Genomic DNA, 13,254 nt, shown 5'->3' with positions numbered 1-13,254 from the left:
AAGGGCGCACAAATGATATTTTTGGCGAAGAATATTGTACAAATTGTTGAAGGTTGGGGCATCAAGATGGCGGCTGTATCTTCAAGGATCTCAAGACGGTCGAGTGGATGGGAGATCATTGTTTCACGTGCAAGGCTCCTCACCCGATGTATAATCCCAAATTTGGACGTTGCTTGGCTCGGGTTAGATCAGTCAAGAGCGACCTTGACAATGCTCTGTTCCTGCAATAACCCAACACCGACAATGTGAACCGTGTTTGATCCGCGAGAGGCCCGCGAGTGTCATTGACTTAATTAAAAATGTTTATCTTTGTTTACTTTAATAACTTCCATTTTTTGTGTGTTTCTTTATATTTTTTTTATACTTTTCTGTTTTTCGTATACCTCAATAGTATGATAAGCTTTAGTATTGGAAAAAAAAAACAGTGATGCGTTAAAGATGGTATGACTGCCGTTACGCGTTACATACCATGGAGGTTAGGAAGCTTATGTTTATCTGGTTAAAAATCAAGATAAACATGCTAATAACATCAAAAAGGATATGACACTCAGTATATGAGATATAATGTATTTTTCATGTATATCTTGATTAGGGTGATTCGTTTTGAACGAACATTTTTTTTCGCTCCCACAGCAAAATATCATTGTACACATAAAAAAAAAATTCCCTGAAAGTTTAGCCCTTAATCTTACGTCTAAGTACTTTTATTTTGATTTTGAAGTTTTCCCATTTAAAATACATAGGAATATTAGGTTTTTTTCTTTAATTCCGTATAACTTGGCGGCATTTCGTGGCACTATAATGCCCATGGGGGTGATTTGTAGATAATTAGCTGCACTTTAAATGTGCTCACGACAATTTTATTATAACTCGTATATTTCAGTTTTTATGCGAGATAGAAGTCATATTTTTAAAAAAATACTATATTTTTTGCACGTAAAGGCTAAACGGTTAGAGTTAAATAAAAAAAGTAAGGGAAAATTTTGTAGGAAATTAAATTCTCTATAAAAAAGGTCCCATTCATGAAATCCGTAAAATCCATAGGTTAGAAGATATAAAATATTTAAGAATTTCTTTTATTAAATATTGAGAGAATAATAAATTTCATGTGGTTTAAACTAAAAAATTATGCACTTTTTATTATTTCCTCGTGTTTATATACAGCAAGATAATCATTTGCGTGATTGTTTTGTTGTGCACTTTCCTCCTTTATTTTTGGCAATGAAAAATCTATACTATATAATAGCTAGTGCAGAGATTGGCAAGTCAACTCCTTTTTCGTCTAAGAAGATATGAAATTCTAAATCGAAATGTTGCAGAAAGGAGGCACTGTAAGCGCTCCGCTGTTTGTCCTTGAACTTTTTTATAATTATTCACAATAGAGGCGCTTTTGATTAATCGCTATGCACTTGAGCTTTCAATAAATTTAATTTCTTCTTGGAGGTCCTTACTATATTGACTATATCTTCAATTATATTATTCAGTTTTTGAGGTTACTTTTTGCTGTTAATTGCTGTACGTGCAGATAAATATTTTCTCTAGATAAATTATTAAAAAATCAACAACATTATTCGTTTACGTAATATATTAAAACAATTCATTCATACAGTTAAAGAAATACTTAAATTATTACGGAAAAAATAAGCATTAATAAAGCATACAATAAGTTAATTGGGTTCGAGTCGACTAAACTAATTGAAAATAAATTACCGACTTATCGTGATGTTACAAATGTTTTTAGGTACAAGCATCGTTATTTAAATTTTACAATTCGACAAAGCTTAACTGAAGTAATTAATGATGTGCACGGTGTATGGAAAAAATTTTGTATTCCGATCGGTCGTATACAACATCACATAAAAAAATTTGAAAAATTTTATAACTTATATAAAGAATGAAGAGTTATTCGCAACAAAATAAAAATCACCGACTCAACAAAAAAATATCAAAAGTTTCAATGAAAAATCGGATCAATTATTCAATATTGCTAAACGAAATGAAACTGAAATTTTGCCAGATCATTTGCGTAAATATCTAACAGAATGTCGTGAAAACAATCGGAGTTATAAATCTGCACAAATTGAAAATAAGTTACCGGACGATTCATCCATAGAGTTGAGTCAAAAATTATCACAGACTTCGATATCAGATATGGCCAGTAGTCAATCGTCAAAATGTAGTGATTTTAAGCGTGCTCATTCCGATTATGAGGACGAGAGTCCTCCAGCTAAGACTAAAAAAATAAACATCATGACACCGGACCTTGTTTCCACATTAGATCGTATACAAACCAGTAATAGGGAAGCAACGTACATAATCGCTTTTGTACTCGGCAGTCTTGGATTAGATATCGATGATTTTAATCTAAGCTATTCAACCATTTTTAATACTCGTAATAAATTCAGAATAGATATTGTGGAGGCATTAAAAAATGATCATAACATCGCTAAGTGTCTTGTCGTCCATTGGGATGGAAAATCACCTCCCACTGTTTCAAGCAAAAAAAAAAAAAAGTGGAACGACTTCTGGTTGTAGTCTCCGGAGTTGGTACTGAACAACTACTTGGCGTTCCAAACCTTGACAATGCAACAGGATTTAATCAATCTGAAGTTATTTTTGAGGTGTTGAACGAGTGGAGTACTGTTGATAGAGTAAAAGCAATGTGTTTCGGCACTTCCAGCGTTAACACTGGTAAATTATTTAATTATATGAACAGGAAAAAAATAGGCTCGAAAACTTATCAGCTGGCAACATATTTTTTACTTTGAATTCATATTTATATACTAATAATTTCGAAACAAGGCCATAATTTAATAAAAGATAGAATTTTCTTTTTATCAAAATTTGAAACATATAAGAAAACAAACTTCATGATTTGCTACAGTTAATTAAATAAATATTACTTATTTGATTGATGTATGTCATAAATTAATTAGATTTCACACTTTAATTATTAATTGATATCTAAAATCAAAGATTTTTATTTACTTTTTAAGATAATTCTTAGTAAGAATTTTAAATTCACAAAAATGAATAAACTAATTTGCATATAATATATGAAAATACTAATTAGTGATGATAAATTCCGCTTCTAAGTATTTCGTATTAATCTTCGAGATTTATTAATTATTGACGAAAAATATCATTTTTTGCTGTTTTCTATAAATTGTTTACATACTTTCCTTTTTTTTTCAATATAGAATTACTTGTTTGTAAATTTGTAAATTAATGTTGTTTCGTAAAAATATGATGCCACTTCAAAAAATTTTTTTTAATTTATATATTAATCTTAATGTAGGCCTTCAGAACGGAACATGCACTTTATTAGCCCAAAAGTTACAAAGAGATTTATTGTGTCTTGGATGTCGTCACCACATTTTTGGAATAATTTTACGCAATGTAGTAGAAGCTGCTTGGCCAATTACAACAGGCCCAAATGTGCCTATTTTTGAGACATTCCAAGATTTTTGGGAAAATATTGATCCATCTCAATATGATATTAGAATTGATGACAGCAATAAAAGACATTCTTAGTGGAACAAAAGAAGATAAACTTCATTTCATAGAAACAACTTAAGGTATTAGTTATAAAAATTAAAATATTAGTTAGATAATGCAACATATAAAAAACTAATTTAAATAAAAATTATTTGATTTATTTTGAATGATTTCCGATCATCATGTCCTATGATTATCATCCTCAACATACAAATCCAGGACAAAAATATCCCGAACGAAAAAATCTGAGACAAATATAGATATTTTCAGGATTTATCCTGGTTGGTCAGGGTTTTTTATTAAGGATATTTTTGTACGAATGAATGTGCTAAGATTTTATTATCTAGTATTTTCTTGTCTCGGATATTGTGGCCGGTTACCATTTTAAATATTTTAATAATAGTCAGTTTACAGTTTTTAATAATTAATTTCATCAGTTTATGGTAATTAAATGATAAATACTATGAAAGAATTAATATCAATTGGTATTTCATATTATTTACAATTATTTTCATTAGGATCATTTACCAAGAGATGATTATCGTGAGCTTTTGATGCTTTTATATATTTTTTTGGGAGGTGTTCCCAAAAATGGCGTAAAATTTAGAGCTCCTGGCGCAATGCACTACGCCAGGTGGTTACCCAAAGCATTGTATTGTTTAAAAATTTATTTGTTTAGATAACAATTTTCAATAAAAAAATCAGATGTTGACGCTCTCCGAGAAATATGTGTTTTTTTTGTTTTGTTTACCTTGAAAGCTGGTTTACTGCTATGGATGCGACAAAAGTTCCAAATGGTGATTTGAAATTATTTCAGAATTATTGATTTACAAGAACACGCATTCGAAAATTGCTGAAGCTGCTCTAGCAAAATCATCCTGTCATCTTTGGTACCTGAACGAACAACTTGCTTGTTTAGCACTGTTTGATCCAGCCGTATCACATGAACAAAAAGTAAAAATGGAAAATTCGATCAAAAATAAAGAAACACATGCTATTAAGGAAAAACGTCTCATTCTGAACAAAAATAAATTTGATTCATTGGCTACGAAAGATATAAGTGATTTTGTTAGTCAGAAATCTCTTTTCATTTTTAAACAGTTTGAGTTGTCCGCTGGTTTTCTTGAAATCGATCCTTACTTATGGGAATCTAATGACGATTATAAAAAATGCCTAGAAACATTTAAGCAGCTAAAAGTTGTGAATGATACAGCGGAAGGAGGGGTGGCATTGATTGAAAAATACAATCAATGTGTCACACAAGACGAAGAACAAAGGCAACTAATTTTACAAGTAGTCCAAGACCACCGCAAAATATATCCATCATGTAAAAAAGAAAATTATACGTCACAGAGCTCTTAACTAATTAATGGATAAGCATATTTTATCCTACAGTCAGAAATATGCGGTAAACAAATGAGAAAATACTAAAAAAATGTATAATTTTTTAGTTTAAACCACATAATATTTATTATTCTTTCAACATTTAATAAAAAAAATTCTTAAATGTTTTATATCTTTTAACCTATGGATTTTATGGATTTCATGAATAGAACCTTTTTTGTAGAGAATTTAATTTTCTACAAAATTTTGATTTACCTTTTTTTCGTAACTCTAACCATTTAGCCTTTACGTCCAAAAAATAAGGTATTTTTTTTAAAATATGACTTCTATCTCGCATCAAAACTGAAATAAACGAATTATAATAAAAATGTCGTGAGCAAATTCAAAGCGCAGCTAATTATCTACAAATCACCCCTATGGGCATTATAGTGCCATGAAATGCCGCCAAGTTATACGGAATTAAAAAAAAAACCTAATATTCCTATGTATTTTAAATGGGGAAACTTCAAAATCAAAATAAAAGTACTTAGACGTAAGATTAAGGGCTAAACTTTCAGGGAATTTGTTTTTTATGTGTACAATGATATTTTGCTGTGGGAGCGAAAAAAAAATGTTCGTTCAAAACGAATCACCCTAATCTTGTGTTACGTCCAACTAGTAGCTTGTACTGTGATGTTGGACAATTTATTATAATTTTTATTTTCGGCCCTAGTCTTTCGACCAATAGACCGGGATCACACTGTGTAATTATCTGGAAGGTGGGTTTTTTTAAATGAAAGATGTTGAATGTACGAATTTAACTACTATATATTATACAATTGAAAATTTTGATGATGTGAATACAATAAACTTGATATGAAAAGTATTAGGTGGCTAGTCCGCCAACTCTAATTTACAATAAAATGGTTACGTTTAACTTGATTTCAAATACTAGAGAGGACTACAGAACCTTGAATACATTGCGTTCTTTTATACATAAACTTAAAGATTACAGCACCTGAAGTTTTGGAGATCGGAGTATTTTTCTGGCGTACACTGATTTTACTATACTATACTATTCGCGGTTACAATTTTGTTGTGATGTGAACTTAATAATTTTAATTTAATTATACACTAGCTGAAACAATATTTACTGAACGCTAGCGATATAATTAATAAAATAAAGTGTGAGAACACTTGTAGAAAACTAGTACGGAACTAGTGTGAAGTGTGAGAACACTTGTAAAAAATAAACTAGTACGGAACTAGAGTATAAGTGTGAGAACACTTGTACTTAAATTTTCTCATTCTTACTGACCCAGGACTGAGAACTGAGAGTAAAAACTCTGACTGCGAAAACTGCTACCCAGAAAAAACTCAAGACTACTTTTTTTTTTATTTTGTGGCCCTTTTTATGTGTCTTGTTTGTTCTATTTTGTCTATTGTTTGGGGGAAAACTGTGTCCAATCGGAGCACAATTGCTTTGGGTCCTTTCCCTTTCCCTAGGATTTTCCGTTAGGGAAGTGGTAAAAGCCCATCCCCGATGCGTGCCTAGGTGTGTGCGCATCCACACATACACCCACATACACAATATTCTATAATATTGTAACTTATTTATAATAATAGAATTTATATCTATTTTATAAATTTTTCTTATGACTATTTACTTTTATTTATTTATCTAAATTTTTATTTATATTGTTTTAATTATTTACTTGTATATAAATATTTTTTTTTCTTTCATAATTTTATTTCTTTAAATTTTATTAAATTATTTATTTATGTAAAGAATTTTTTATTTATTCTTTTATTTATTTGAATTTTACGTTTACGTGGACACAAAAAATTTTATCTACAAAAATGTACTTAAAAATTTAAGGGCTTATAAGATTATATTATTTATCTATTTTATTTATTTAACAATGAGTCATTGTTAAACTTTCAATTTCTCTTTTTAAATATTTTAAGTACACTTTTGCTGATAAGATGTTTTGTTAATTTTTATGGAAAGCGTTTCCAAATGTTCTTTGGGCCTTCATTCTATGGTGACCCAAGGGGTCATTAAAAAAATGCATTCGATTGTTTGCTCTAGCATTTCTACGTGCGTCAGAGCAAACAAATTTACTAATTCTAAACATTTTTACTACTACATTATTTCTTATCACTCTAGGGTTATTAAAAAAATAAAATCTGGTCGCCACGTAATTTTAATGAAAAAATAAAATTTAATATAAAAAGTTCAGCATCTGAGCTGGACGTAACACTTGATAAGAAAACAAGAATTTTATAACGGTGGGCCTTGGCTACTTCGTATCCAGTAGCCACGAACCACAGTTACAAAATTTCCTGATTAAATAATTAATTAATAATAAATTATTAAATATAAATATAAATTATAATTGTTATATTGTTGGTTCTGGAACGCGGGAAATAGATCTCAGAGATGGGTCGACTCGTTTTGACCGGACACGCGGCTGAAATTAAAACTTATTCTATACGACACTGGTGATGAAAATTAATTTTGTTTAGAGACTCACTTCAATTATATATATAACGATTTTTATTTAACCAAAACCCCAAATATTTACAAAATTTCCCTCTGCTTATAAATTTAATTTCTTTTCGAAATAAATAAATGTCCAGTGACAATAAAATAAATTCATTTAGTGCGCAGTTATTTAATGGACACGTAAAAATAAGATCAATAATTATTTATGCTAGATCGCGTTGAAGAGAGGAATATGAATACAAATTTAATATATATCTCTTATCTGGATTTATTGAGTACGACGTACTGCTGGTATCGGGCGTCGCTGCATGACGGATCCTCAGCGGAGATTATCTTCAGGTTCCTGGGCTGCTTGCTGGCCGGATACTTGGTAAATCACTCAGATAAAAACTTCACGATACAAAAGAATGGTTTTCTAAACCAGTTGATAATGTATATTGATAAGAAACAAATCTAAATTTTCAAAGTTTTTCAAAATGATGATCCAACTAGAAAATAATGCGACAAGCTAAGAACAGCCACGTATATATATATATATATATATATATATATATATATATATATATATATATATATATATATATATATATATACATATAAACTTTTAAAGCGAACGTATTTTCTGACTCAGCTCGTCGAGCTGAGTTGAGAAGTAGCAAAATTTTTCGAAAATCCATTATGAAATCAAATACAATAGTTAGATTTCTATGAAATCTATTGAAAACAATGAAATGAAAACATTATTTCAGGAGTTAAAAGTAGTCAACAGATACGAAAACTTAAAATACTGATTAAATCCTTTTATATTATAAAAAGGTAATAAAATAAAAACACTATTTTGAGATCAAAAAGTATTTAATAGAATTAGAAATTTTAGATGCTATTATTCTATCATATCCTACTACTCCTTCCAAACATTTTGGTATCAAAAAGTATTTAATATGATTAACCGCGAATTTTGATACAGGATGAGAGTACATAAGGTTTTAAAAAAAATAGTTTCATAATTTTGCTAAAATTGTATCATAGTTAGAAAAAACTATTTAGAAAAAAACAAATTTTTTTCAAGGACCTTATGAAGCACGAAACTGTTAATAATTTATTCCGATTCCTATTATCGACTCCCAAAACATACTAAATTTTTAGACCAATCGATTAAGCCAATCCTGAGAAAAAAAATTTTTCTATTTTTTAGATAATATTTATGTTCTTGGAAACGGATTTAGCCACACACCTGAAAGTTTTAAGATCTTAGTATTTTATTCGTAACTACATATCCTCTGAGTATCATTCAAATATCTATCTGGGGCCGATTCATCATACTTATACCCCTAGGGCCTTTGAAAAATATTGAGCAGCTTACGAATAATTACACTTTTAGTGAAAAAGTAAATTTTACATGTTAATTGGATGAGAAATTAATATTAAAATAGCGACCTCTTAGAGTTAAGCTAGGAAGCCCATCTTTTGGGCGGATTTTTTTCCCGGCAACCACTAATGTTTAAGGGGGGAGGGGGAAGGTTAATTCGTTCAAAAAAAGACATTATTTTGAGAATTTTTAGTAACGACACAGTTAAAATCGCTCTATTCGAACCAATGTTACATTAAAGTATGGTGTTCGAAGAATATTTTGTGAAATTTTCACAAAGAAATATTGAAAAATCCGGCAATGGCAGCAATTATTCGGACGTGACTGGGAAAAAAGTAGAGTTGCGGTGGCCATCATAAATTAATGCTGGATCATCTGAAATCAATGGTTCAAAGTTTTCCATTAGATAATAGTTTTCCTCAAGAAGCGTTGGGAGAGTTTTTCAAAATTAGAATTTTTCACTTTTTTGGAACACTTAAGGGAAAAAACACGACTTTTTAGAGAAAAAATTGACTTATTTTGTTATTAAAAAATACGAATTATTAATAAATATTAAAAAAGCTCACTAGCGTTATGTCGTAAATTATGTACAGGAATTGTGTTCAAAATTTCAAAACGATCGGTGCAGTAGTTTTTAAGTGATGATGACCACCGGACTGCGAAAACGTTAATTTTTAGGAGAACGCTATAAAGTTTTAAACACTAAAAGATCTGGTATAAATCGTTCCTAAGCGAATTTTATCGGCTTACCTCACACTGACGAAATTTGCAGTTCAGGTATAAATACGTTTGCATTTACGTTGAAATTTCTATAAGTCAAACTGAGAGGTTACATTAGGTATTGTAGAGTGAGCGAAACATCTGCCAATTAACAAGCGCTCGGATAGTGTAGGTATGAAAACCGAGAGGTACAAAAATACTGATAACTTTGTCAATTTTGCTCTAATCGATTTGAAATTCTGACAAAATATTCTTGAGATATCATGCATTCACTTTAAAAAAATAAAAAAAAAAATGTGTGTGTGCGATTCACACACGACAGAAGTGAAACGTCAGTGAATCGACAATAGAATGAGATGAATATATACAACAAGGGTAGGATAATTACAAAGTTTACTTGTTTAAAAATAAAAGTATTTTGATTAGTTTTAGAAGATATTTTATATTCTATTTAACGTGTTGCACAGTAAAATATCTTGAACTGTATTATAATTTTCAACCATTACACTTAATAATTGTTCATCTTCAACACGTGGTGATTTTAAATCTTTCTAAAACCACAATCGATCACAAACGGAGCACTTATGACCAAACATATTGTTTAAACACTTGTGTTTAAATTCTTCATGAGCAAACTTATCTCGGCGAAACCGTGAGTATGGAATTTCTGGCTGTACATCTACTGAAGGGTTATTTAAAAAAAAAACAATTCAAAGTATGTAACGAGTTATCAATTGTGTATTGAGAATCAATTCCTTAAGAAACTAAAATTTTTTATATCGTAAATTCTAAAAATGTATATAAAATTAATTTTAAAAATTAATTTTATGATAATGATTATTTTCAAATATCGTTATTCAATTATATGTAATTTAAAAATTATCTATCCTTTAGCTTAAAATTAAATTACTATTTTTTTAAATATCTTTTGAATTTTGAATTTTTTTTCAATTTATTTTACAATTCAAAAATAAATTAAATTTCTTTAAATATTTTTTTAAAATCACGAATTGTAAATTAAGTACATATTTTTAAATTAAATTATTAAATTTTAAAATTTGTCTAAATTATTTAAAATTAAATGATGAAAGTTAGTATTAGTTATTAGTACTTACAATCATTATTTACAAAATTATATCCCGTTGGGACACTATTTTGTTGCTGAGAGACGTCTAAAACAGAATAAAATAAATAAGGTTACACACGTGTTGTATTGAGAATATATATATATATATATATATATATATTGTGACGTTACATTGCCGAGGAGATGGAGTTAGAGGTGGAGTAAGCGTGAGTCTGTGTGTTAGAGAGTGATAGAGTTAGTACGGGTGTTGAGTTGAGTGTAGGAAATAGTGAGTAGAGAGTATGGAGTACGTGTGCGGAGTAGTAAGTGTGTGGAGAGTACGAGTATGGGTAAGTTATGTTGTATGTTTTGGAGTGTCTGTGTGGTTGAGCGTGGATTTAACGAGGGATGTTTAGCTGTGTTGCGGATAGTGGCCAAAATACCGTGCCTCCTGACCAGTGATGACGACTAGGCCTAGGCCTAGCTCTCGGGGTTGACGTGGTGATAGCGGAGGAGCGACTGAGATGTCGCCGCCCCTGCGAGTTGGTACCCGGAGTTGGCTGGGGTACGTTTACGTTTATTTGGGAATGGCAGGCCTCGTTTGCGATGCTCGAGGAAGCTAAAGATTCGCTAACTCCGGATATCACGGGGAGTGATACCGCGGGAAGACCCGCGAGTCCACGGCTTGTATGCGGTGGGGGAAGAATGGATGGACAGGCGAGAATGTGTGAGTGACTGGGAGTAGTAGAGAGGAGACAAGAATGGAGTAGGAGACGAGAGCACGGTAGTGGAGAACGGACCATGGTGTCCGAGAGTTGGATTTGGGATTCGCTCGAATACGAGTCGACCCAGTAGTCGAGTTTGGAGTCTTGGAGCGAGTGGTTGTGAGTCAGAGAGCCCCAAAGTTAGGCCTCGACCACACCCTTGGCTGTTGTCGTTTGGAGCTTGTGGCTCTATTGGTTGAGTTTTGGAGCCGTTTGTCGTGATTTTGCCGTCTTGAGTTACCGCATTATTCATTTTAATTTGATTATTATCTGGAATTGTGTTAAGTTTCGTGATTCGTCGTCCACGAGCGGTTCCCGATGTCATACTCAGGTATTTATTTGTCTGAGGGACCGAGAGTACTCGACCGCGAGCCGATTGGGCCCTTCGCGTCGCTCTCGCGTCCTCTTTACGATATTTTATGTAGTTTTCTTTACTTTATTTTGTTTAATTTAATTTTAATTAATCTGCTTCCTCCGCGTAAAAAGGACCGCGACCCTCTCTCCACAACCTAGCATACTGAGCGCACCAGGACATGCCGCTACCACCGTTCATTTCTCTCATCTCCGAAGGATTTAGATAACAGATTTTGATTTTCCTTGTACGTTTAGGCCGGTTGCCGATACCGGGGAAATAAAAGTTGGCTGGCGCCCGTCAGGATCTGGAGGAAATGAGAGGAGTGATCGGTGGGCGAAGTGTAACGTAGCCCGATTTGTGTATTTTGAGTTTGTGTATTTGAGTAAATTTATTGGGGTATAAGTTACGTGTAAATTTTCGTACGCTTAATCGAGTTATCTAAGTATTAAGTAAAAAAAAAATACGTTACAATATATATATATATATATATAATCTATGATCAGTATAAAATAAAAATCAAATTTATTGATTGAAAAACATTGAAATGTTAGTTTATACTTAAAATAGGATTAATAAATATTTACACTTACCATTTATTGCATCAGTCACATTAACACTTGTATGTGGACATCTATTTTGATTGTTCAATAATTGTTTTTTACGTGCACGAAACTCGCAACTGCGTTCTGTTGAACTTTTTCCTGGTTTTTTTTTTATTTTAAACTTATTTTTATTTTTTTTTCGTCGATATTGACGACACATTTCGGCATTAGTTTTCGGCATCTTATAAAATTTATTATTTAGCACAAGATATAAAAATACTCACAAACACTGTTTAATAATAACACACCACGCTGACTTCTTACTAAAAAGGTGTAATACGCAGCCGCATACAGTGTACAGTAGTATTAGCTCACCAACTTTTCACATATACTAACATACGTTAAATGCTTAAATACAAGCAAGTATTAAACAGTGTGTAATATACATACGCACCGACATTCGCTCTCTTGCTTTGGCTCACTAATTACAGGCGACTATGCTTAGAAGACGGGAGTGGGGATGCTACGAAGCATGGCACAAAGAGGAGAGACCGACAATATAAAATAGCATGTATATTTCTGTCTCATTCTTTGCAGGCTTCATCATACTCATTTTTGTATTTGTGTCTCTTACCTGTCGTTTTTTTCGTTGCATCTGGTTTGAAATCACATCGATTCTAAAGAAGTTTCACTTCGAAAATTCTAATACCTTTAACATTTTCTTTCTGTCTATTATTAATAAATTTGTGATTCGTACATGTTTTTTTAGTGTTATTTATGCTTCCTATCAAATATTTTAATAAACAAATTGGTTATAATTATTTCAGTGGTACATTTTGCTAAAGTAAAAACCTTCTATATGTATTAATCAACTTTTTTATTATCATTTTTTATCTTTGAATTGGGCTCTTTTTCAATTTGCATAACGTCTCAGATTTATGATCCAGAATTTTATTTCTTTCTTCGATAAATAAAATGAATTCGATAACTGTTGAAGTGATTTAATTTTGAGAACATTGTGTTTTAATAAATTTAAATAAATTTTTATAACTTTCCGCTTAGAAAATCGATAATTTTCAAAAATTTCAGGAAGTTATTGTTTTTTATC

General features: G+C 31.1%; 1 protein-coding gene across 1 annotated transcript; it reads right to left on the bottom strand.

Annotated features, from left to right (window-relative positions):
* Positions 1–9,900: 9,900 nt before the first annotated feature.
* Positions 9,901–12,387, bottom strand: LOC106693907 (uncharacterized). The gene is made up of 3 exons (XM_014443451.1): positions 12,195–12,387; positions 10,535–10,591; positions 9,901–10,101 (listed from the first exon to the last, which is right to left on the bottom strand). The coding sequence occupies exons 1-3, from the start codon at positions 12,385–12,387 to the stop codon at positions 9,971–9,973; spliced, it is 381 nt and encodes a 126-aa protein (XP_014298937.1). The 3' UTR covers positions 9,901–9,970.
* Between the last annotated feature and the right edge of the window lie 867 nt (positions 12,388–13,254).

This window comes from Microplitis demolitor, chromosome 2, assembly GCF_026212275.2.
Source record: "Microplitis demolitor isolate Queensland-Clemson2020A chromosome 2, iyMicDemo2.1a, whole genome shotgun sequence".
NCBI classification, from domain to species: domain Eukaryota; kingdom Metazoa; phylum Arthropoda; class Insecta; order Hymenoptera; family Braconidae; genus Microplitis; species Microplitis demolitor.
The sequence above is the reverse complement of the archived record's forward strand: the minus strand, read 5'-3'. Positions and strand labels throughout refer to the sequence as shown.